General features: G+C 38.1%; 1 protein-coding gene across 8 annotated transcripts in view; it reads left to right on the top strand.

The window, feature by feature from the left end:
- Positions 1-12,103, top strand: part of cep112 (centrosomal protein 112) — a 349,442-nt gene extending 337,339 nt beyond the window's left edge. For 6 of the 8 annotated variants that reach the window (NM_001327791.1, XM_073943291.1, XM_073943282.1 and 3 more), the window contains 2 exons: positions 7,057-7,121; positions 11,852-12,103. In NM_001327791.1, coding sequence (NP_001314720.1) covers positions 7,057-7,121; positions 11,852-11,855 — 69 coding nt within the window. In that variant the 3' untranslated portion in view covers positions 11,856-12,103. Of the gene's footprint in view, positions 1-7,056; positions 7,589-8,725 lie in introns of all 8 variants that reach the window. The other 2 variants (XR_012400500.1, XR_012400482.1) reach the window with 1 other exon arrangement.
- Positions 12,104-27,996: the final 15,893 nt, after the last annotated feature.

Here is a 27,996-nt window from a genome sequence, read left to right as displayed (position 1 = left end):
TATCTTAATAGGCTGAAGCATTACAAGTTATTGTTACTGGAACTAAGAGGCCAAGCCCAATCTCTGAAAACAACCCCACACCATAATCCCCCTCCACCAAACTTTACACTTGGCACAATGCAATCAGGCAAATACTGTTCTCTTGGCAATTATCAAACCCAGACTTCTCAGACTGACAGACGGTGAAGCATGATCCATCACTCTAAAGAGCACATCTTCACTGCATCCATTTACGGCCTTTACACCACTGCATCCCATGCTTTGCATTGCACATGTTGATGTAAGTCTTGAATGCAGCTTCTCAGCCATGGAAACCCATCGCATAAAGCTCTTTATGCACACTTGAGATAATGAGATCATCTGAAGGCCACATGCATTTGGAGTTCTGTTGCTGTTGATTGATTTTATAGTACATGTCAGAGGCGTCGCTAGACCTAATTTACTGGGTCACGTGTCCCATGTGTCACGTGATGATGAGTCAGGGAGGTAAGACTTAATAAAGACTTCATAAACTCAGTCAATTCTTGAGTCCATGAGTCGGGTCTAAGACATCGCACAACAGATAATTCTATAAAACATCTTTTTGTATTATATAGAGTTGTCTATAGAATTTCAATGTAATGAAATTAATATTCATGGAAAAAAATCGTAAATTATCTTAGCATCACTCCAGTTGTGTCTTTGGATTGTTTTACATTTAGGATTAAACTCTGTTATTTATTTAGAACAGGGGTTCTCAAACTGTGGTACGTGTACCACTACTGGGTAGTGCAGGCTTCCTTCTAGTGGTACGTGGAGGAATGAAATATGTCATGTACATGCTACACACTTTTCAAAATTTATCAAAAATGATCTATATCATATGCTATATATGACATATAGGCTATATTTCTGAGGTAATCTGCCACAATTTGTTTAACTGTGCAGAGTTGAAGCTGCTTTACTGGGCCTACTACGATACTGTATTTTAATACTGCTCATTTTGGTGGTACTTGGAGAGACCATTTTTTTCTGTGGTGGTACTTGATGAAAAAAGTTTGAGAACCACTGGTTTAGAACAAAAATTGTATAATAACTAAACTGTATAATAAAATACTTTTCTTTATATATATATATATATATATATATATATATATATATATATATATATATATATATATATATATATATATATATATATATATATAATTATTATTATTATTATTATTATTTTTTATTATTTTTTTTACCAGGGGAAGCTGGTTTAGGTCTAGCAACGTCTCTGATACATGGCCAACAGATGACCATGCAATATTTTCTAGAATCTCACAAATTAAATTACTGCACAGGTGGCAACCTATCACAGTATCATGACTGAATTCACTGAGCTTCTGAGAGTGACCAATACTTGCAACAAATGTTAGTAAAAAAATCGGCATGCCTGGTGCTTTATTTTATATAACTGTGGCCATGGAATTCAATTATTCGGGTGGGTGTTCCAAAATCTTTGGCAATAATGTGTATCTATGAATGTGATATGAATATTTATTTTTTGTCTGAGGCCCTTTTTACACTAATACATTTTAGAATAAAAACGATTCGCATCCACACTGGCGTTTCACCCAGCGTTTCTGAACAACTCTTCGTCCACACTACACCGCTGAAAATGCACATCACAAGACCACACACACACACACACACTCAGGCGTGCAGCGCACTTTGAGCACATCTACTCTTAAATAAAATTAGAAGTCTGAACTTACAAGGAAAGGATGCAAGACTGAACTGTGTGTAGGCTACCTAATATTGATGAAAAAGCCCCAATCAGAGAGGCGAATGTCTGCAGCCACACCTCCGTTTTCCCCCATCCACACTGAGACAGAGCAGCAGTGTTTTAGAATGAAAATGGCCTCTTCAGCATTTTCAAAACGCTCCGTTTTCAGTGCTCAAAAACTCCGGCGTAGTGTGACGGATGGCGTAACTGTAGCAAAATTTTTGCGTTTTAAAACGAAAATGTATTCGTGTAAACAGGACCTGATTTTTCTGACTCTACTGGCAGATATTTGTACTTGTTTAGCCATTAGTCATAAACTTGCTTCATTTTGATCAATTTCACAAAAAGCATGGCTAATCTAATGTCAATTTGCTTGATTAAATAATATTAAGCTTGTTTTCTATTTACACAGGGAAAAAATAACCGTAATAAATAAAAAAAACTTTTTTTTTTTGCAGTGTTCCAGTTTTTGGGAGCCGTTATTTAAACCACAAGCTGTTTTATGTAAAAAAAAAAATAATTAATAAAATAGTAATTGAGGTTGATGCAGTGTTGTATTTCAAACTGTTGCTAAAACACCTTGTTCTTTGCCTTCTGTTTTTGAGAACACGATGACATATTGAGAACACTTTGAACATTTTTTTTTACAATGACCCTGGCTTTTTAAAGACCTTACATCACGTATCACATCCCTTGTGGATTGAAGTATACCCGAAACATTCATTCTTTCTTTTCGGCTTAGTTCCTTTATTAATCTGGGGTTGCTACAGCGGAATTAGCCGTCAACTTATCCAGCACATGTTTTATGCAGTGGATGCCCTTCCAGCTGCAACCCATCACTGGGAAACATCCATACACACACAATCACACACATATTGGAGTAACGATTGATGACCAACTAAACTTCTCTGACCACATTTCTAGAACTGCTCGATCGTGCAGATTCGCACTCTATAGCATTAGAAAGGTCCGACCTTTCCTATCTGAACATGCAGCTCAACTCCTTGTTCAAACTCTTGTTCTTTCCAGACTGGACTATTGCAACTCCCTACTAGCTGGGCTCCCAGCTAACTCTATCAAACCTCTTCAGCTGCTCCAGAACGCAGCAGCACGAGTGGTCTTTAATGAAGATTAAAGAGCACATTTCACTCCGCTACTCATCCGTTTGCACTGGCTGCCAGTTGCTGCTTGCATCAAATTCAAAGCTCTGGTGTTTGCTTACAAAGCGATTTCTGGCTGCGCTCCTTCCTATCTGCTCTCACTTCTGCAGATTTATGTGCCCTCCAGAAACTTGCGCTCTGTGAATGAACGTTGGCTCGTGGTTCCATCCCAAAAAGGGAAGAAATCACTTTCCTGAACTATTGCGCTCAATCTACCCAGTTGGTGGAATGAACTCCCTAACTGCATCAGAACGGCAAAGTCACTCGCTGTCTTCAAAAAACGACTAAAAACTCAACTATTTAGTCTCCACTTTCCTTCCCAATCTGCAATTCCCTCTCTGGCTCCACAGCTAACTACAAACACAAAAAAACATTACTAATGTTTTGTTTCTTACGCTTTCTTTACATACCTGAAACTTGCCTACAGCACTTCGCAAAATTCATTGTTGCTCTTATAGTTGTGTAAATTGCTTCTTTGTCCTCATTTGTAAGTCGCTTTGGATAAAAGCATCTGCTAAATGACTAAATGTACATACAATTCAATTCAATTCAGCTTTATTTGTATAGCGCTTTTACAATGTAGATTGTGTCAAAGCAGCTTCACATAAATGGTCATAGTAACAATTTATGGACAATTTATGGACAATTGGACACACTATGGACAATTTAGCCTACCCAATTCACCTGTACCACATGCCTTTGGACTGTGGGGGAAACTGGAGCACCCGGAAGAAACATGCAAACTCCACACAGAAATGCCAACTGACGCAGCCAAGGCTCGAACCAGTGACCTTCTTGCTGTGAGGCAAACGTGCTACCCACTGCGCCACCGTGCGACCATACCTAAAACAGTGTTTTTTATTTAATATTTAAAAAGTCTCTTATTTCCAGTGATTATTTCAGTAAAAAAAATAAGTAATAAATAATTTGATTACAGAACCAGAGCTTGTGCTTTAGTGTAAAGTGAAACATGTTATTGTTTCAGTTTAATCATGTCTTAAACCCCTCTTAAAAGTAATTACAGAAAAGTACAGGATGTATTCAGCTCGGTTTCCTAGCTAGCTCGACCTCTGCTCATGTGATCAGTCCACATTCGGTGTGTTTGGTGTCTGTGATCACAGCATTATCTTCCGCTCCCTCAGCTAATAATGGCGAGCAGTCAGACCTCACGTCTTTGAACTCAAGTGGCTCTTGTTTATTTGATTTCTTCTGTAGGGAGGGGGTAACAAGTGCTGCGAGTTCCTCCATAGACATGGATCTAATTTGGCCACGGGCCTTTGAAGTCTCCGGTCCAGTTCATCTCCTTATGTGCAATTACACCCGCCAACCACATTAATACGGGCTTCAAGGGCTCCGGCCAGGGTCTTATTAGTTACAGTCGGCCTTGTTCTACACAAGTCTGCGGCGAGGCATTTTTGTTAAACATTTCGAATCTAAACAATAGCCCCTCTTTGTCAGGCTGGGTCCAGGGCCCCTCAAACAACATTTGGAGATGGCAGTTCAAAGAGCCTGGCGCACGCCTCTGAATAGCTCTGACTAGATTCTTCTGGAATCGCAGCCACAACTCTGTGATCTGATATGTTTATGCATTGTAATTGGTGACCAGCGTGGCCTCCGCTGTCCTTGAATATTTTCAGCATCGCACATTGCAGTGCATTATTTTAACGAAACCAGCAGCCGTTTAGGAATCTAACCATAGTCATTCTTTTCAGAGTCCCAGGCATGCATTTGCAAGGATGGTAACGTTAGATTTGCTTTGAGGTTTGCTCTGTGTATCTTGGTTTCCAGGAACACGGTCGCAGAACAATGCACATTCTTTTCAGGCTTCATACGAACCTAAAAAATCCAAGTGTGTCCCCTTAACGTGAGATATTTTTGTCAAGAAATCACTTTCGCTTGCTAAGACGGTGCAATGTAAACACTTCTGCTATACACACATTGACACATACGCAACTGACATTAAAATAGTTGCATAAATCATGCTTTGCTTTGCTTTGTTTGTCTTAATTGTGACTGAACTGACAAAGTTATGGTCAACTGGCCATCATTGATGCGTAAATATGTGGTCAAAATTTGTAAAAGTTCTTATTTAGCCTTTTTTGCTAATCGTTTTTTAATAAGTCCTCCAGTGAAATGTGTATGTTTTATTAGCAAAAAGATCAGAGACTGCAATTTCTCATAATGTGAGCACTTCAAAAGCAAGTCAAATAATCTGGGCTGGCATTTAAAACTCGAAAAGGCTGATTATTCATATATACTGATTATATATCAGAAGTCGACTGTTAAGAATAGGCTTCCTTTGTTGCAATTATATTATATTATATTATATTATATTACATTATATTATCTTATATTATATTATGTTATGTTATGTTATGTTATGTTATATAATTATTTTATAATATATTATTATATTATGTTATATTATATTTTATTATATTATATTATATTGTATTATATTATATTTTATTATATTATATTATTATATTATGTTATATTATATTTTATTATATAATATACTATTATATATTGTTATATTATATTATATTAAATCATGTTTTGTTATGTAATTATTTTATATTATATTATATTATATTGTATTACATTATATTGTATTATATTATATTATTATGTTATGTTATATATATATATATATATATATATATATATATATATATTATATATATATATATATATATATATATATATATATATATATATATATATATATATATATTTTACTATAATATATTATATTATATTATTTTATTATATTATTATATTATATTATTCATTCATTTTCTTGTCGGCTTAGTCCCTTTATTAATCTGGGGTCGCCACAGCAGAATGAATCGCCAACTTATCTAGCAAGTTTTCTTACGCAGCGGATGCCCTTCCAGCTGCAACCCATCTCTGGGTTGCATCCACACACACATTCACACACACACACTCATACACTACGGACAATTTAGCCTACCCAATTCACCTGTACCGCATGTCTTTGGACTGTGGGGGAGAAAACCCACGCAAAGGCAGGGAGAACATGCAAACTCCACACAGAAATGCCAACTGAGCCGAGGTTCGAACCAGCGACCTTCTTGCTGTGAGGCGACAGCACTACCTACTGCGCCAGTATTAAAATATAGTAAAATTGAGACAAATTATTTCCTATTATTAAGAATATTTATTATTGTCAACCAATTTAAACATTATAAATTGTTTGATCATTAACACTGTACTGTGCTTACAGGTAAAAAACAAACAAACAAAATAAAATGTCAATGTTTTAATTAAAATGTACTTTTAAAAGTTAATTAAAAATGGTTGACTACTGTTCTTAAAAAGTAAAAAAAATAAAAATAAATAAAAAACTCCTGTGCCGATTCATCAAAACCTGGAAATGTTGCTTGGAAAACACGGCTGGCTCCTTATTAGCTCCGTAATCAGCCCTATTAGATGATTACAGAAGCATTATAAATAACCTGAGTTTGTCACTCCAGTTATCTTCGTCTTGAAGCTCCCCCCCTTTCCACCCCTTCATCCTCCTCCTTTTCTGATTGGGCGACACGGTGGCCCAGTGGCTAGCACTGTTGCCTCACAGCAAGAACACCGCCGGTCCAACCTTTCGGGCCGGTCGGTGTTTCTGTGCCGGAGTTTGCAGGATCTTCCCGTGTTCGCGTGGGTTTCCCCCGGGTTCCCCGGTTTCCTCCCACCGTCCAAAACATGAACCATAGCCAAATCGACTAAAACAAATTATCACCCAATACAACCTCAGTTCACACTTCTCACGGTGACAAGCAGGGGAGTTTTTGAGACCTACCTGACCTCGAGCTCCCCTCTCGCCCTTCTAACGGGAGGGAGCCCCGGGCTCGAGGATATTACGAGCTCAGGGCTCTCTCCCGGGACAGCATGCCAAATACGCTTTATTGATTATCAGCTAAGTGTGAACTCGTACACGTACCACAGTTTGAGAACCACCGACTTAAATGCATTGAAAGGTCATTTTAAAAAAGTATCTGAAACAAATCATTTTTTGAAAGTTAGTTAATTCAGTGTGTTTGTGGGCAGTTTCTTTGTAATTATTTCTGAATTGAATGTTAACCCCACACTGTTCCTCTAAGCTGGAGCTGTGTTTGTGTGCAGGTCAGTTTCCTGCAGAAGAGAGCGTCTGTTTTACAGGAGCAGCTGGATGCCGGACACATCAGGAGGTGAGAGCGTGAACGCACATCCTCATTCATTCAGTGTGTCTGCTGTGTATATACACTCATGATTCAAAACATGTTAGGATTATACCCAAGCCATGTTCACTAGTGTTGAGCAGATTGAACAAACAAAGCGTGAACAAAGCAGCATCTAGTCCCATTATCACATAATCACCACAGAGGGATTCAAAGTGGGATTTGTCTGATAATCAACAACCCCAAATTAAAAAAGGTTGGGACAGTTTGGAAAAGGCAAATCAAAAAAGAAAGTAGTGATTTCCAAACATGTATCTCATTCCAGATAATATGAACACACAAAATATCACATGTGTTGTCTGGTCAACTTCAGTTCAGTTGTAAATGTGCATCCTTTCCTGTCATTCAGACCTGCAACACATTCCAAACGTTTCGTCAACATTGTGGGGAGTAAACTTGCAAACATACAGTACAGCACTTCAGAGTCACACTGTTTGGCCCCGTTTACACTAATGTGTTTTAGTTTGAAAACGCATAAGTTTTGCTACGGTTACGCCAACCGTCCACACTACGCTGGAGTTCTCGAGTGCCGAAAACGCTGGAGAGGCCGTTTTCATTCTAAAACGCTGCTGCTTCATCTCAGTGTGGATGAGCAAAAACGGAGACATCTGAAAACGGAGGCGGGGCTGCAATCACCTCTCTGATTGGGGCTTTTCCTGAATATTAAATAGCCTAACACACACAGTTCAGTCCTGCATCCTCTCCTTGTAAGTTCAGACTTCGCAAGTTTGATCAAGGCTGCAGTCTCTTTTTCTCAGTTTGATATGGAAAACAGACTATACCGAGGACACTGGTAAATCTTCAAAGAACAGTGTATTTTATAACTTCATTCACCTTGGCTACATTGTTTCACTTTCTCAACAAAAAAAATGTAAACATGATTTAATGAACTGCCTATTTTCATTATAATATTTGCAACTTAACAGACAGCAGACATGTTAAGGCGTTGTGCTGCATATATGAGCGTCATCTTCACTGTGTGGATATTTATAACAAAACGGAGCCTATAACAACTGCCTCCTTTCAATTTCAGTGAAAATACGAAACACACCCTCTCTTTGCTGAATATCAGTTTTAATAATCGATAATGGCCATTATAAAAGTATAACATACAATAAGTTTATACATTATAGGAAATAAAGGCAAGCGATCAGTCAATAATACAGAATAGGCTACGTGGTTTCATTAATCATTAACTTATCTTTGCGCTTAGCCAAAACACGTTACTTGAGAACAAGTAGGCTAATATATTCCAATGACCAAAGTCGGGGAATATGTCGTTAGATAAAGACAACAAGATGAATGAAATATCCCTTTTAATAAATATAGTGAGATTAGATCCACCGGGAGATGCTTGATGAGAAGTCCGACTAGCACAGCTCTCATCTAGGTACATGGGCTGCAGCGCTTGCCTGAGAGTGTGTGTGTGGTCACGTGATATGCGTTTTCAGCGTTTTGGTGTGGACGGAGAGCGGTTTAGAAACGCTGGGTAAAACGCGAGTGTGGACGCGGATCGTTTTCATTCTAAAACGCCGTTTTAAAACTAATACGCACTAGTGTAAATGGGGCCTTAGTCAATTTGGTAAGCTGAAATCAATCTGTATTGTACAGGAGACACGGCACGGAGGAGATTGACTGATAAATGGTCTACAGCCAGTCAGGATGCAGATCACAATGCGCTGTAAAAAAAAAAGCATGTCAAGTTGCACGAAAAAAAAATCAATGAAACTGCGAAGCCACAAAAAGTAAACCGTGTTAATGCGAGAGAACACTGCATTCAACAAATTTGGGTTGAAAGTCAAGCTTTAGGTCGTACTCACACTAAGTACAGTTGCCTCGAACCGGGCCAAAGCACGCTTGTCCCCCCTCCCGTCTCCCCCGACGGCCCGCACTTACACCACAATCAGGCCTGGGCACGCTTACGTCATCGATGCTGCGCTGTTCAGTGAGAAGCGCTGTCACTCAGCAGCACAGTGGAGATTTCTCTAGTTATATCGTTTCAGTCGTTTGATATGCAGTCAAATATTTTGCCAAACAGTCCTTAGGGATGCGGTGACGCAGTCAGATATTTCGCCGAACAGATCCGCCACTTTTGGCACTCATAAACAATCATAAAGCCCTCGTGCTGCAAGAATGAGGAGGTCTGCTGAAGCCGCGCAGCTGTCGTGCAGTGAGGGGTTTGAGTCTTTAATAAACTACGGCAGTTTGCGTTCACTGAACAGTAAGAATGATTAATAAATCCATATGAAACAGTGCCTTAAAGTTACTTCTTGCTTTCAGTTTCGGGCTTTGGTGCGTTTTGCACTCACACTACAAACGTACTGCGCCAAAGCCCAAGTGAACCGGGCTCAGGCACACCTCTTCCAACCGGGTCAGGGCCGGCCAAGTGAACCGTACTTGATTCAGCGCACTCACACTTCTCAAACGATCCGGGAAACGGGCCTGGGCACGGTTCGGATAGCATAGTGTGAGTAGGCCCTCATAATAAAGAGACCATCCAAATGCTAAACTCAGCTCCATCAGAGGCTCGGCTGCCACAGGTGTTGATCAGAAGGAGACTGTGTCAGATATGACCCCTGGCTGACGCTCATTTTCACTTTAAATTCGTCTGTGATTACTGATCAAATATTCCAGGCTGATTCCTGTCTGTCACAGGTCATGCTCCTGGCTGGTATTTCACCAAGTGTAGAGTCCAAAACATTTACAAAATGGCCCTGCAGTTTGTGAGGCTAAATAAAGCGTTCATTTGCAAAAAAAAACAAAAAAAAAAAACTGTTGCCTATGTTATTAGATGTTTTGCAAATTAACGATTTAAAGGGCACCTGTGTAAGTATAGTGTAAAGACCGTCATATTGGGGTGATATAAACACACACAATCCTTTTTTTCAATTTAACAATATAAAAACAGTGGACCAATTGGAGCAGTTTTTAGATCTACCGCAACTTGACGTAGAGGTGCGGTCCCCCCACCCACCAATATTGACTGACAGGTATGCGTCACCTAATCCTCAGTTTGTCGTTTCACGTCCGCCATTTTCAGCATCAGAGTCAAAGCGATGTCACTAGAGGAACACCCTTGCTCTGTTTTTAGATGTAAGGCTCATTGGGCTCAACACAAGATCAGCATTCACCACCTGATCGCTCTAATTGGAATTATTGTTTCTAACTTAGTTTGTTTGTAGGTAGGTTTGCAAACTAGCGTACTTTTCATTGTGTCTATCTTAAACTTCAGCTGTTTGCATTTCTTAAGGTCACAGAAGCTCCCCATGAGTGTGATCTTAACAAGGTGCAGCTGTAAAGTGCGAGCGCCTTTGCCTCACGTCAGTGTCGCTCCATTGGAAATAAAATAACAAACTTGCCTGCAGGTCGCACACGACATGGATTTTAAAATTCTAAACATAGGTTTCTATCAGGGTACACACAACGGCGCTTCAAGTCGGCGGCTGTCCGCGGCGCCCAGCCAGGATTCGGGAGACTTCATGTTTCTGCCGCGCCACAGAGCGCCATCTGAACATGCGAATGTGCATGTCTGGTGTGCCGTGTCGAGGCTCTAAGCGGGTCATCCGGTGCCTCATTCAAAGTTAATTCAGTGTGCGTGGTTATTAGTCTCGGTGTACAAGCTCGGAACTTTAAACTAGCACACAGTTGGCTGTAAAACTAAGAAAAGACACAAATGATTGTGTACTCTCTGCTTGGTCTGTGTCCGGGGTGTACATGTACGGCTGAATGCTGATCCTCTCATGCTGCTTCTCTCTGTCTGCCTGTTTCTTGCCAAACACAGAGCGGGGAAGCTCTTGGCGCCGCCCCCTTGTTACGTCGGGCGGGAATTTGAAACTAATTTTCATGTGAAGCAACACGCCCCTAAAACAGCGAGCTGTGTACACGCCCCCAACATGACACGTTTTAACACGTTATAATAAAAAAATCTGAACTGTGTTTTGAACTGAACCTAAACTGGCACACTCAGAACCATAATATTAATATTAAATCATTAAAAAAACACTTTAAAACACTCAACGTATTAAAACATCATCTGAAAACAACTAAAAACCTCCAGTCCTTTCTATAAATCATGTTGTTTGCAATTGTATTCCTTACTGCACACCTTAAAATATATGAAATCTGACCATTTTTGTACTTAAATTAATTGAATGTATTTAAAGTAGAACTAATATGCCCCTTTTTACAACATGTAAATTAAGTCTCTGATGTCCCTAGAGTGTGCATGTGGCATTTTAGCTCAAAATACCTCACAAATAATGTTTTAGAACTCTTTGAAACTGACCCTTTTAGTCTTTTGTGCTTATTTTGTCATTTTTTTGACTGTCGCTTTAAATTTAAATGAGATTGTGCTCTTTTTTTTAAAAAGAGGGAGGAGCTACAAATACCTGTGTATCAGCATAGTGGCAGATTCAAAAACAAGACTATTGTCCTATGCTAATGAGGGAGAGATTATTATTTATAGGCGGGGCTTTCTCCCTCTGATGACACATACAAAGGGAGAATGTCAATCAAAGTGTTTTTGCAGACTGCTCTTATCAAGTGTGATTATAAACAATAAAATTCAGAATGTTTTACTATTAGAAGTTGGTTATTTAAAGGTTTTAGAAATAATCGAACCCTTCAGTATGTTTTCATATTTATATAATCTTCTATAATCATTACTCTCTTTCTCTCTCTCACACTCACACACTATATAGGTAGGGGTGGATATAAGGCCTTGAAAAATATCCTCACGAGAGAGTCCATCTCATCCTCATCCTCACTGCTGCTTTCACGCTGACCTCGTCTGATGTGCCACATATTAAAGCCATATTTATGTATCAAGTCAATGTGTTTTAAATTTGAATCATTTTTTGTTGTTGAACTCTTTGTTAATTCTGTTAAATACATCAGTTGTTGTTGTTTTATTATCATTCATATTAAATTTGACATTGCTTTTTTTAAACATCCAGCTTTGCAGTGTTGTCATTTTCTTGTTGTCTTCGTGTAAAGGTGTCTTTTGTGCCTCTGGTGTGTTAGAAACACTGATTTCTCCACCTCCAAATGTCACCTGACAAACTGCTCGTCCCACATCGAAGTCAGGATTTATTGAGGCAGGTTGACAGATCGTGTGCCACAGATGCAGTGTTTACACTCTTCATATTCATTCATGTGGAGGAACATAATTTAACATAGATGCGTATACATAACCAGAGTATTAACATTATTTAAAAAGTAAAGTACAGGGTTCACACGGTCCTGGAAAAGTCATGGAATTTTGACATGCCGATTTTCATGACTGGAAATGTTTTTGAAAAATAAAAAAACTCAAAATGTTTTGGAAAAATCATGAAAATTTGTTTAACAAGTTTTGGTATACTTGAATATATTTGAGATAATAGCATTGGGTACATTTGAAATACAATTGTCCATTCCTTCACGTGATGTTCTCTGCGTTGGGTAAAAAGCAATTTAGGTTACTCACTCGCTTTCCACCATAATTGAAGAAACATTTTGGGCTCTATTTTAACGATATAGGTGCAAAGTCTAAAGCGCAAGGCGCAAGGGCATTAAGGGCGAGTCAGAATCCACTTTTGCTATTTTAAGGACAGAAAAATACTGTTTGCGCTTTGGCGCATGGTCTAACAGGGTTGTGCTTATTTTAATGAATTATTTATTCATTAAAATAATTGAGATGATTAAAATAATTATTCATTATTTTAATCATCTAACATTTCCTTTAGGAGTCAGTTGCGACTTTCCATAGTGCTTTTGCTGTTTACATGGCGGAGTTTGTAAGTGGAAAAAACTGAGCACTTCACAAGCGAGAAAACAGTTAGCATCTGCAGTGTGAGAATAAAGAATGAGCCTCCTTCATTTGGCCTCTTTACTTTGCTCCTTTACTTTCGTGACAGAATCATATTTTTGTCTTGTTTCTAATCCAAATATCTAAAAAAAAATCCTAAATCAAGAAGCTTTTTCTAGACAAGCAAAAACATTGTCTTGTTTTATGAAATAATATGACAAAATTAAATGAGTTTTTCCTTAAAACAAGCAAAATAATCTCCAATGGGGTAATCTAAATAATCTCATTTTTGCTTTTGAGATGAGATTGCTTACATCATAGGCAGATTATTTAGCTTGTTTTAAGGAAAAACTCACTTAGTCTTGACAAAATTAAGTCTTGATACAAGATAATATGTTTGCTTGTTAAAAAAAGCTTTTTGATTTAAGAATATGTAGACATTTGGGCTAGAAACAGAACAAAAAAAAGCATCTATTCCACTCAGAAATAAAGGTATGCGAGCTGTCACTGGGGTGGTACCTTTATAAAAGGTAAAAATTTGTACCTAAAAGGTCCATATTAATACCTCAAGGGTACATATTAGCACCTAAAAAGTACAAAAGTGTTCCTCTTAAAACTCGTAGGTACTATTATATACATTTGAGGTACCAATATGGACTCTCAAGCACAAATGTGTACCTTTTGAAAAGTTTCCACTCCAGTGACAGCTCATGTACCTTTATTTGTGAGAGTGTGCAGTGTGATTTAACAGCTAACCAGCCAATCAGAGAACACCATGTAATCAATCATAGATCATAAACAGATGCTTCACTAATCACAACAGTTTGTCTCTAACACAATACCTTCAGTCCATTTGAGACTTTTGCTACAAAGATGAGCACAAGTGAAGAAAAATAACGTTAAAGACTGAATAAGGGATTTCCATAATGATCTTGTTCAAACAAAATGATGAAAAAGAAAATATATATTATTGCTATTTTTACTTTGTGTTTATGTAAATACCAAATTGCTAGAAAATTAAGTAGACAAAAGAGTACTGTTGGCTTCCCTGAAGCACAATCTGATCACATTTGATACGAAATGAAATAATCTGTTAGAATTTGTTTAATTTTAAATCAACTTTTACTTATTTAGTCATTCTCAAAGCATTTTGACTGGGTTATTAAGATTTACAGTGGAATAACTCCACATAAAGGCATCATGCTTTAATATGATTACAGAAGAATTGCAGTCCTTACATTTTTCTTTACATCTCAAAACTTTTTGAAAATGTGATAGAAATACACTTCCAAAGTCACTTCCAAGTCCAAAGCCCAGTAAAGAAGATGCTGTATGAAAGTGAACAAGGTGTTTAATTCATTCATTCATTTTCTTTTTGGCTTGGTCCCTTTATTAATCCGGGGTCGTCACAGTGGAATGAACCACCAACTTATCCAGAACATGTTTTATGCAGCGGATGCCCTTCCAGCTGCAACCCATCATTGGGAAACACTCATACCCTCTCATACACACTCATACACTACGGACAATTTTAGCCTACCCAATTCACCTGTACCGCATGTCTTTGGACTGTGGGGGAAACCAGAGCACCCAAAGGAAATCCAGAGAGAACATGCAAACTCCACACAGAAATGCCAACTGACCCAGCCGAGGCTCAAACCAGCAACCTTTTTGCTGTGAGGTGACAGCCTTACCTACTGCGCCACCACATTGCCACAAGGTATTTAAAATTAGTTTTAGTTATTATTATTATTTTTAATATGGTTCATTTTAAGTGGTTTATTTATAAACTAATTTCAAGAGGATCACATGCTGATGATTGCTAGTGGCTGGATTCGCATTATCCAATTCTCAATGCACCAAGCAGACGACTCCTAAACTACTACAAATAGCCTGGGTTATGTACCACCGCTATCTTTGTTTTGAACAATCCCCCAATCCACCCCTACTCCGCCTTCCTAGATAGGTGACACGGTGGCCCAGTGCTTAGCACTGTTGCCTCACAGCAAGAATGTCCCTGGTTCCAGGCTTTACCAAACCACTTTTCCAGTGCTCATGTGGGTTTCCCCCGGGTTTCCCAGTTTCCTCCCACCATCCAAAAACATGCAACTTAAGTTAATTGACTAATCCAAATTGGCATCATAAACATGCTCCTAGTAAGTAGTTATCTCTTAAGAACAATCACTATCTGTTCATTAGTTACTACAGCAGAGGAGTTCTCGGGATCTACCTGGGCTCAAACTCCTTGCAATGGGAGGGAGCCCCAGGCTCGAGGATCTTAAGAGCTCAGGGCTCTCTCCCGGGACAGCATGCCAAAGTAGCTTATAATTAATCATCCGCTAAATGTGAACTCTTGAAAGTGTCATTTGTGTCCATGCTCACATGAAAGATTAATTAAATTGTTCTGTCACAAAATTATTTAATCAGTCTAAATGTACTGATCCTGTGGTGATATTGACAACATCTAAAATACTGATGTTAATTAGCATTTCTTAACTACATCTTAAATCATGATGGGAAAAAAAATAAGTATGAACAAAATAACAGGTTTCTTTTGACCACATTTAAGTATGACAATGTTTCAGTTATAATTAATAAACATATCATATTTCAAATCACTGTCAGCTAATGTTAGAGAATATTTAAATTTTTCACTGACAATGCTGCTAAATCAACTTAAAACCTAAATTAAGTTATGGGCTCCAGAAGCCGGCACAGTAGCTCAGTGGTTAGCACTATCACCTCACAGCAAGAAAGTTGCCGAGTCCCTGCTCGGCCAGTTGGCATTTCTGTGAGGAGTTTGCATGTTCTCCCTGCATGTTTGCATTGATTTCCCCCAGGTGCTGCGATTTTTCCCACAGTCCAGAGACATGCAGTAGAAGTGAATTGGGTAAACTAAGTTGGCCGTAGTGTATAAAAGTGTGTGTGAGATGTGAGAGTGTATGGGTGTTTCCCAGTACTGGGTTGCAACTGGAAGGGCATCTGCTGCGTAAAACATATGCTGGAATAGCTGGCGGTTCATTCCCCTGTGGCGATCCCTGATAAATAAGGGACTAAGCTGTAGGAAAATGAATGATAAACTGTAAGGACTACATTTCTATACTCAAATTTGTGGTAACACTTTACAATAAGGTTCATTAGTTATTGCATTTAAAAACATGAACTAATCATGAACATCACTTGTACAGCATCTATTAATCATAATTGAACATTTACTAAAGCATTATTAACATTCAAGTCCGTGCTTGTTAACATTAGCTAATGCAACGTGAGTTAACATGAACTAACAATAAACAACTGTATTTTCATTAACTAACATTTACTTACATAAAGTTATACTGTAGTAAATGTTTTGTTCATTGATTGTTCATGTTTTTACATGCCTTAATTAACAGTACCTAATAAAACTTATTGTAAAGTGTAACCAATTTGTGTTTCTCTTTGCACCACATGTCACGAGACAATCTGCAACCTAGAGTTTGCTTTTTGGTGCAGGTCTTTTGTAGTCTCTGGCCTTCTTAAGGCCAAATCCCAATTCTATTTAATCCCCTTCACCCTTAAAACTGAGGGTGAAGGGGAAGGGCTTCAAAATTTACCCCTAAGAAATGGGACAGCACCTGCACACGTCATCATATGTCATGCAGATGTCATGCTTCATATAAGATCAGACGATCGCTGCTGCTGTAGTTATTCCAGTTGTGTTATTTTTTGGTATTTATTTTCAAGAAATCACTTAAAGGCATAAGTTATGTTATCATAACGATATAATGTGGCAATAAGATCATAACTGTACTGCCCATTTACACAGTGGCAATATTTATCTATGTAAACTCACCAAAAACAACATTAACATTATAGCAGACACTGTAAAAAGGTCATTCCCAGCCACTAGACTTTTCTGGCAGGTTATTCGAGTGTCAGAATGTTGCAAAGAGTATAGAATCACCAAGAGGCGACACTCTAGTGCACTTTCGTAAACAGCCACTAGATGGTGTGGCGGCCATTTTGGAATGATGTCTGTCAAATAAACTAATGAAACTGCTGATGATTGTGATAGTAAGTGTTTTAATTTGGTCTTTCAGGTTGTATCTCAGCTTTGATGCGCTTAAATAAATAAATCAAAAACAAAGCAGCTGCCGATCACTTTCACTCCAAAATGGCAGAATTGTGGGACTGTTGCTGGATGCTGCTGTTGCAAAGGAATGTTCTATTAAGTGTCGCCTCTTGGTCATTCTAAGCTCTTTGCTGTGGGTGACTGTAGTGTTGGTGACCTAGCAACCAACAGTAAACAAGTCAAGCAGAGCGAAGTCAGCTAATGGTCACATGGGTGTAATGTTCATAGTTTCTTCATCTCCCATTATTCGCATTTACCCTTTTTCACACCACCTCTAAAACCACCTCAAGCAATCATAAAGCCTTTTCGCTAATAAAGAGATCTTTATTCAAAATGTCATGTGATACTTCAAAATGCACATGCAAAGTATGAAACTCAAAATTGGTTCAGGTTTTAGGTTAGCGTAATGGAAGGCCAGCAGTGTTATAGTCTATGTACAGTGGAATGTTTTAAAATGCTATTCAGGTCAAAAGATGACAGAAAGATGACAGACCTTCTACACTATAAAAATATTTGTAAATTGACAGTTTTTTGTATCTTGCGATTCACGTTTTATTTATTTATGCTTTTGAATTGCAATATGGGACCTTGATCTTTCTTCCAAAAGCTTTTCATGTTGAAAAGTTTGAAAAAAATGTATGTTATTAACATTTTAATTGTTTGAAGTGACAGATAGTGTCTGGGATGGTGTTGTAAGAACCGCCAGTGCGTTTTCTGTTGTTTTACAAACTCAGTTCTCTAAATATTATTTCTTAAACAATTGCTCAGTTGGGGTGACATGGTGGCTCAGTGGTCAGCACCGTCACCTAACATTAAGAAGGTCGCTGGTTCGAATTCCGGCTGCGTCAGTTGGCATTTCTGTGTGGAGTTTGCATGTTCTCCCTGTGTTCGTGTGGGCACATCCAATAATTTCTGAAAGCTGATTCCAGCAGCGAGGGGTGTAGTAGATGAAAGCCGATTCGCCCTGTTTGACAACTTTTGGAACTTCTAGTTAATTTAATCGTAAAGATCTAAGGGATCTGTTAGTCTTGTATTCATTCATCATATCTGTAATTTGTTGAGGTCCTTGGCCATTTAGTGAATTATAGACAAGTAATAATACTTTAAAATCTATTCTAAATGTAACTGGGAGCCGGTGTAAAGACCTGAGGACAGGTGTGATGTGCTCTGATTTTCTGATTCTGGTCAGAATCCTGGCCGCAGCGTTCTGGATGAGCAGCAACTGACTGTCTTTTTGAAAAGGCCAGTGAGGGATGCCGCTACAGTAATCCATCCTGCTGCTGATAAAAGCATGAACAACTTTCTCTAAGTCCCCACTAGAAACAAAGCATCTGATTCTTGCAGTGTTTTTGAGATGATAGTGTGCTGATTTACTTACTGCTTTGACATGACTATTGAAACTCAGATCTGCCTCCAGAGTCACACCAAGATTCTTGACTTTATTTTTTTGTTTGACCTTTAGTGCCAAGGTATGCATTCACCTTGAAAACCTCATCTCTGTTCCCAAACGCAATGACTTCAGTTTTCTCTTTGTTTAACTGAAGAACGTTTTGGCCCATCTAACTTAATTTCATCAATAGATTGGCAGAGGGTGTCAATAGGGCTGTAGTCATTAGGCAATAAGATAAATCTGAGTGTCATCACCATAGCTGTGGTAGGAGATTTGGTTCTTTCTTTTTAATTGGCTGAGAAGGAGCATATAAAGGTTGACCAGGAAAGGTGCCAGAATCAAGCCTTGTGGGACTCCACATGTCCTGGGTGTCCACCTTGACCTATGGTCACCTGTACTGACATGGTAACCTCACCCTTCAAGGTAAGATCTGAACCATTTGAGGACCGTACCAGACAGCCCAACCTAGACTTACAGCCTATCCCAGCAGTATGCTGTGATCGACAGTGTCAAATGCAGCACTGAGATCAAGCAATACCAGCACTGTTAGTTTGCCTGAATCTGTATTTAGGCGGATATCATTGATTATCTTTATAAGAGCGCTCTCTGTACTGTTATGTGGTCTGAAACAAGATTGAAAATCGTCTAAACATCCCTTGAAGGACTTTTTAAGTGGAAAATCTGAACATTTCACTAGCAAGAAAACAATCTGCGTCAGGATAAAGAATGAGCCTCCTCCATTCGGCCTCATTACTTTCTCTTTGCTTTTACTATTTACTTTACTCCTTTACTTTCATGGATAATTCCTATTCTTATGGTGATGCATAGGTCTCCAAAACCCAACAAATGGACAATTCTAAACTAATATAAACAAATAAAAATATGCATATGATAAAAAATACTGCTAATAATAATTACATTATACAAATGCAGATTGTCATAAATAAACTGAAAAATGCACCCAGAGGTGAAGAAGGCATGAAGGTAGTGGTTTTTATATTTATAGACAATAATAATGTTCTAACATTGTAATCTTTTAACATTTTTTCATGTGTACAGATATTTGTGTATTGCTGTACACACTGTGTGTGTTAAGCAATGTGTAAGCATTTGAACCTGCACAGGCTTATAGCTAGCTAACTTTAGACAAGCTTTTAGTTGGTCAATGGCGGCATGGTCTATTTCAGTTCCTCAAAATAGCAACGCACCAACAATGCGCCTTAACACACCTCCTTTTCAGACCAGCACATTCATGCTTCCAAGTGGTGCAATTGGATTTTCTACGTGGCGCAAAACATGAAAATTACAGTGCTGGTCTGAAAATAGCAACAAATCACGCCAAACACGTCTTGCGCCTTATTGCGCTGTGTAAATGAAAGAGCTTTAAATAAAGTAAGCCAACAAGAAAATTAATGAATAAACATCAGTACCCGAAAGCTTAGCCCCTTCTGCTATGTGAGCAAAGCTGCAACCATTGAGTGCGTGAAGTATCCAGCAATCCATATTTCATTTAATCTGGTTTACAGCAGATGTAGAAGGAAGTTGGTGTCCTGGGGGAAATCCTCCAGCCAACACTGATCAACAGTTGAATAAACTGGGCTCAGCTCAGTCGGAAGTACTACTGGAAGCCTCCTTGTCCAGGTTAGGTTTCTGGAGGAGTTGCTGAACTCACAGAGCTGGGTGCACCTCTGAAAGGTGGACTAGTGTACTCAGACACGGCTCTAAATGAATCTGCGCTGTTTTTCAGCCTTCATAAAGCACATAAACACAGCTATTCTCTCAATAAAATCCATGTTAGCCATTAAGCAACGAATTCAGCCTTTAAGCAGATTTGACGTACAAATGAAGTGAATAAACTCAAAATGTTCACGCGTCTATTTACATGCAAATAGTGTGATTTATGCAAACCGCGTCTGGTGTGAACACAGCATAAGAGTTGAATAAGTGCATCATCCGGGTGTTTAAAGTGCACTTATTCTTTTTAGAGTTTTCAGTGTGAATGCATTATTTTACACTATTCATACTACAAAATGGCATAGAATAGTGCATAAATATGCGATTTGGCACCTAATATCTTGTCTCAAACTACTAAAATTTCAATAAAAGCCAAGTTGAATTTTCAACTTGTGTACAGAGCAGAGATTAAACTCCCATAATGCAATTCACTACTGTAAATAAACAGTAAACACCTGTAAATCAGAAAGTCACATTTTGTATTTTTTTTTGTCAGACAACCAGTGATATAATCATAAAAACGGTAGGTGCACAGCTAAACGGCAGAAATGTGTTAGGTTATAAAGAATGCAAGTGTTAAAAGCTTTTTCCAGGACAACGTTTTGAACTCCGGCAAACACTAAAGTCCTATTCTTTTCAGAGAGCTCTCCAGGAATCTGCATTAGAGATTACAGTCTTTAACACATCAACCCACTCAAATTCTTCTGGCCAATGATCTGATCTGCTTTTTTTTTTTTTTTCCTGAAAAGTAACACGACTCCACCAGATATTTATTTGATGTGCAGGATATACTTTTGGAGCAGAATGGGTGAATGTTAGACAAGATTCTGAGAAACGGAAGCTTGGGGCTCTTGCTGGAAAAAGCTTGGAGGAGTTGTGGTTTGAAAGCCTGTTCAAAGGCTCGTCAGGAACCTGTTTTCAGTCCTGAGAGCTGGTTTATCAAGCACTGTCTGTCTGTCAGTCTAAGTCTCAGCTTCAGATGTCAGGCCAAGCACCGCCCACGGACCTGTGGCTAAACGCCTAATGCATATGGCACACTTTTTTGGAAAAACTCCAGCAATTCAATTCAATTTAATTCATGTTTATTTCTATAGCGCTTTTAGAATGTAGATTGTGTCAAAGCAGCTTAACAGTGAAGTTCAAGTAAATTGAAACTGTTTCAGTCCAGTTTTCAGAGTTCAGTTTAGTTCATTTCAGTGTGGTTTATTTTCACTGCTGAAAGTCCAAACACTGAAGAGAAAATCCATCGATGAGCAGCTCCTCAAGTCCCAAACCAAGCAAGCCAGTGGCGACAGTGATGAGGTACAAAGCTTCACCAATTGACGAAAGTAAAGGAACAAAACTCGAGATACCAGGCACGAACATTTCTCATCTGGCCAAACTTTTTGTGCAGAGCTGCAGTCTAGACGCCGGAGGCTGGAGTGCGCTGGACGTCCATCGTGAAGAAGCTGCAGGTGTGGGGTGTTGCGATGCAGAGACTCGCCTGTTACTTGGGTCTTTCAGGAATCAGTCTCATGTTCTCCACTCCTCTACGACCCTCACAGCATCTGCTCACGATGCAGCCTGGTCCAGGATTATGGAGACCTTGGGATAATGAAAAACAGACTAACATAAGTGTAGAAGCCGTTTAAATTATAATGTCTTTGGGAAGTGTTCCCAGCTCTGGTTGCCCTAATTAATTCAGCCTAACAATCCTTTAGATGATTTGGATTTCAAGCAGAAATAAAGCAGATTCAAAGTCATCTGATTGGTTTAAATAGATTTCCTGGAGTCGAATGTGCAGCAAGTTAAATCAGTCTGCATTGAAATGTTGATATTATTATGTGCGTTCAAGAAGAATTAAGAGTTTTCATAAATATTCACTTCACTCTAAAGGTTTGTACTTAATATTTTTTCTCTATTAGCTATATATTTTGTTACAGTTGAAGTCAGAATTTATAGCCCCCTTTTTTATTTTTTGGGTCCCACTTTAAGTGGCCTTAACTAATATGTATTTACATAGGAATTAATAGTTTGTTACAATGTACTTATTGTGTAAATATATGTATTCGCTGTGTACTTATGCTTTATTAAATACATGTATGTAATTAACTTTTGTAGTTACAATTGTAAATACACTGTTGACCATCCCTTACACCTTAACCCACCCTTAAACCTACCCACACCACCAAACCTGTCCATAACCCAACCTCTATCCCAACTCAAAAGCACCACAAGTGTTCTCAAATACATTATAAACACAGTAAGTACATTGTATTTATTCTTTGATGTAAGTACATAGTTAAGGACACTTAATATAAAGCGGGACCATTTTTTTATAAGTAAATATTTCCCAAATTATGTTTAACAGAGCAAGGACATTTTCATGGTAAGTTTGATAATATTTTTGCTTCTGGAGAAAGTCTTATTTGTTTTATTTTGGCTAGAATAAAAGCAGTTTTTAATTTTTTAAACACCATTTTAAGGGAAAAAATTATTAGCCCCTTTAAACTCTTTTTTTTTTTTTTGACAGTCTACAGAACAAACCATCATTATAAAATAACTTGCCTAATTACCCTAACCTGCCTAGTTAACCCAATTAAGCCTTTAAATGTCACTTTAAGCTGAATATAAGTGTCTTAAAATATCTGGTAAATTAATATTTACTGTCTTCATGGCAAAGACAAAATAAACAGAAATTGAGGGAAAAAATAAACGGGGTCTAATAAGTCTGACTTCAACTGTATATGTTGTTTTATATATTAGTTATATGTTTATTTATTTATACTGCTGAAGGTCAAAAAAACAAGCCTTTTGTTTTATTTAAATATCCATGAGGTGCTTTAAAATTAGAATTTTGATTTCAATGTTTGACGTAATCTCAACTGAAACGCAAAGAGAGGGTTTTTGAAATACTTTTGGTTGGGTTTAGGGAAGGAAAGATGGGTCAGTCGATCTGTCAGTCATTTAGTCAGCCAAACAGTCAGTCGACAGCGGCCTCCGGGGGATTCACGCGAGAAAGTGTTATGATAAACCACTGTGAGTTTAACTGCAGCCGCTGTGTGCATGCGAAGGAGTGTCACATTTGAATGGGGAGTCAATTTTAGAATCTCGAGGAGTAGAAGCACAGTTATGTTTTGTTGAATAAATTGCAAATAAAATTTATGTTTTAAAACCGCCTACATTTTTTCAACCCACCTATGCCATTTTTTACCCACACAATCAAATTCAAAACTGCCCAATCTGGCAACACTGTTTACTTTTGTTCTATGCATTTGAGTTTCCATTGTGTCTGTCTTATTTTCTATAATACTCGCTTAACTGTGTATGTTGGATTTATATGTATGTATCACGGATTAAAGGTTTTATAAGCCAAGTAACACATCATTTTAGAACATTTAAAACATCACTCACCAAATCAGAACATTTGCCATTAATTTACACCTTGTTAAACAAACAAAACAAAACATTATACCCCTGGGGAAACATTGAGGTCTTAGGAAGTGAAGCAATCGATCTGTGTTAGACACTAAGACGGTTTACAGCTTCATTACCTTTAATAACAAACAGCCCTGAGCTTCACAACAGTCTGGATGCGAGATTCCTGTTGCACAATGCCCTGAATCAAATGTGCGAATCTTTTAAAAGTCAGCATTCCCAATTGAGATTGCACATGTGAGCATAATAGATATGATGAAACATTTTTATACTTGATATTTTATTATAACATTAACACAATCTGCAGGTAGGATATACAACATATTAGTCCTCTCTCTCTGTTGTATGTTTCTGTGATTGTCTCCAGGGCCATGCTGTAACATATGCTCATTCTGAAAACGTAGCCCTATATAGATTTCTGGAGATCGCAAATTATGTAGCTAGAGGTACTGTACATATGGCTGCATTTTGTCTTTAAAATGAATGCTACGGGGCGGTATGACGCCACCGATGGCTTCTGTTTTTTTTTTTTTGTGCTACCAGCTGACCATTTACTTTCATGTGGACGGCTTTCCCACTGTTAGCAGTTTGTCCATTGTCATGCCACATAGGTCGGAGGATTTGGGTTGTGGAACTGACCGCAATAACAGTGTTCGAGTTTGGCAAAGAATGGTTACAGAAAGCAGGTAAGACAAATAAAAAAGCCAATAAATTAAATAAGTACATAACAGGGTGAGAATGTGGTAAAATCTGAAAACATGGTCAAAATTAGGCTTTTCCATTTCTAGATTGCTTTTGAAAACACTTGGGTTGGGTTTAGGGAACTAGACGGGGTGGGTCAGTCGTTTGGTCCGTCAGTCAGTCAGTCGACAGCGGCCTCTGGTGGATTTACGCGAGAACAGCAGGCACAAATAGCACTCACAAGAGATATTTGAGACCTGAAAAAAACGTTAACAAGGTCTCTGGTGGATTTTTGAAAACAAAAATTGCAAAATACGTACCTCTTGGGACATTTTGGAGCTCTCCAGAAATGTATATAAGGGTAGGTAATCAGAATGAGCCTGAGTTGCCATTTTCAAAGGATTAAAAATAATGACATTTTAATTAATGTTCATCATATCGTTCAATGTACAAATAAGATCTTAGTTTCAGATAAAAAAAATGTTGTTGCTATAAATCTTAATGTAAAAAAAAGCCACTTGCATCTTGGATGGCCTGAAAGTGAGTAAATAAACAGCAAATCTTTAGTTTATGGTAAACCATTGCTTTAATAAAAACTTTATAATTTATTTTGTTTTTTAGCTTTTTGGGCTGATTTTGTAATTCACAAGTGTTTTCCGTTTATTTGTGGTTGTGCATTGCATTATGAGACTTTGATCTCTGCTCTGACGACTTTTGATGTTGAAAATTCAACTCTACAGTTTAACAAAGTGACTTTTATTGACATATTAGTTGTTAGAAATAATAAATTGTATAAGCAATAAATAGTGAATAAGTCAATAGATAGAAAATCAGTGTTGTGGAGGTTACTTTGGAAATGTAACGCCCTATTCACACAGGCTGTCAGCCCCAACTTCAGACACGCCCTCTGTCAGGCATTGACGCTGAAGCCCGTGTGATTGGGGTGTAATAGATTACAGATTACAAATCACCCTATTTAAAATGTAATAGGTAGTGTACCTTTTAGTATACTTTTTGATTACTTTTAGGATTCTAATAGATATTTTCAACTAAAATATTTTCAAGCATTTATACCAAGCAGGTAATGACTTTACAGTAGCTTTACTGTTAGACTGATAGAATTTCAACATCTTTTATCACTTGAATTAAGATTATATTCATTTAATTTTAAAGAACAGCCACCACAAAACCAGACCTTAAAACAAAATACTGTTTACTGCTGTTACAAAATCAAAATTTTAGTTAGTTGATTTTTGTGGCATTTTTGCATTTTTCATTTTTAAATCGAAGCATCTTAAATTCAAGTCAATCATTTCTGAGTGATCAAAAAATTGTCAATAAAACATGATGTATAATTGTTCAGTTTAATTATTAACTGCAAATAATATGCTGTTCTAAAGAGAAACATTATGTAGTATATAACAGCAAAAAAAAAAAAAAAAAATCCAATAAACCAGAAGTTACAATCTTAAAATACAAATTTAAAATACTATAGTTATTTATAGTACAGATAAATATTTAGGAATAAGCATATATATATATATATATATATATATATATATATATATATATATATATATATATATATATATATATATATATATATATATAGACCTCCTCTCCCTCAGTCATTTCTCATGTTAGCCTTAGTTGGCGTCATCACTGACCAGAGTAGGAGGTGGCCATAATGAAACAAAAAGTTTGTTGTCGCCCCCCGAAAAATAGGTAGAAGTAGAAATCGTCATTTTCATTGGCTAGACACCAGCCTCACTACTCTGTGAATGCCGGTGCCGTCACTCATTGATCCACGACTGGTAAATGTAGTTTGTGTGGCTGCTACTGCGCTACTTGACTAATAAAATAGTTTAGTTATAGCAAAATAGCAAAATAAATAGCCTTAGCAGAAGGCAACGTGCATATCAAAAACAGGCAAAGCAACAGATTAATATTAATCAACATATTTAGATGTAACCCCATTTGTAATCTTTAACATTTTCATAAGTAACTGTAATTTAATTACACATTTTTTTCTCAGTAATTGTAAGGAATTACAGTTCATTTTGTAATGAAATTACATAACGCCATCACATGTAACTAGATACTCCCCATCACTGTGAAAAATATATCACTTTAAACAAATAAAAGTGACTTTTTCCAATTTTTTCAAGGTTAAAAGTTGTTTAAAGGTCTCATAATGCAATTTAAAAGCAAAAATAAATGGGGGAAACCCTGATTCACAATGATAAAAGCATGATTCACAAATACGGAACTGCTAATTTACAGATATTTTACAGTGTATGCTAGGTTATACTGTAAAACTTTCACTATAAAAACAGGGAATTTGTTCAAGTAACAGGACACTGAAGTCTACCTATTCATGGAGGCATTTGCTTTTCTTTCTCTGTTTCTTCCCACTCGTCCATTGCTGTACCACCCGAAACATAAAATCAGTGGGATATCTGTTAAACAATAACACCGAAACTCTCTGCGGCCTCCATTATGCTCTGTTCTTGCCCTGTACCGCAGTCACCAAGTCCATCCAAACAAGAGGTCACATATTTAGCGTGACCATGCTCTGCTGGACTCCACAATGCATCCTGACTGCAGCCAAAACCAAAGCTATTTTCAACCTTATCAATATTTTTCATCTTTGCACTATTGGGAGGATCAAAGGCTTTTTCCACACACTCTGGTCTGTCTCTGTCTTATCTGCTGATCAGGAAGGCATTACCTCATAAAGGCCATGGAATATCCCATTCTGACCCCAGAACACTTTGATTTCCATACATTTATGCCTTCTATATGCTACAAGAGTTTTATTTGATTGTATGCTGATAAGGGTTAGTTCACCTAATAGCTTTCCAATCCCCTGAGACCTTCATTCATCCTTCATAGACACCTCAGGTCCACAGATGGGGCCATGAAGGTCCAAAAAAGGAACCAAAAACTTGTCAAAAGAGTCTATGTGACTTCAGTTGTTCTACTGTAATCACACAAAGCTCAAAGAACACTTGTGCAGCAAAAAAAAAAAAACTGTAAAATTCAACCCGGGCTCATTGTGGAAACGTAGTCCCGCAGACGTTTCTGAAGACCGCGGAATATGTCCCGGCGGGTACGTACGGCTGCAGTTTTTGTTTTTGCGAATCCGCGAGAGGCCGCTGTTGTGCGCTTTTCCGCACCTCAAATGCCTCTCGCGAGTGCGGTTTGCGCCGCGCTGTTCTCCAGTGAACCCACCGGAGGCCGCTGTCCGACTGACCGGATGATTGAATGTGCAACCGGCCAATCAGCCAACCCGCCCTCCCCCTTCCCTGAACCCAACCAATTTTACCGATCGACCCGCCCACCCACTCGCTTCCCTAAACCCAAGCAACAGTTTACAAAAGCCGTCCAAAAAAATAAAAGCCCCGATTTTTTTTTTTTCTACCGCGTATTCGGATTTCACCGCGTTCTCACCCTGTCACGAAACTCGTTCACTTAATTTTTTTATTCTGCTTTTGTCTTACCTGATTGCTGAAACTGCTCTTCCCCGGACTCGAAACGGTCGCCGTGGTCGACTCCTCTCTGCATCTCGAGCCTGCCGATGTACACGGTGAGCTAAGTGGACAAACGGGTTGCAGAGGGGAAGCCCTCCACAAGGAGGTAAGGCAAGCGCGAAAGGGAACAGCGTCACACCGCCCCGCAGCATTCGCTTGAAAAAAATAAACACGGAATCTGTCTCCAG

The sequence above is a fragment of the Danio rerio genome, chromosome 3, assembly GCF_049306965.1.
Source record: "Danio rerio strain Tuebingen ecotype United States chromosome 3, GRCz12tu, whole genome shotgun sequence".
Classification (NCBI taxonomy): Eukaryota; Metazoa; Chordata; class Actinopteri; order Cypriniformes; family Danionidae; genus Danio; species Danio rerio.
Note: the sequence above shows the minus strand (reverse complement) of the source record. Positions and strands in the feature narration are given on the sequence as shown.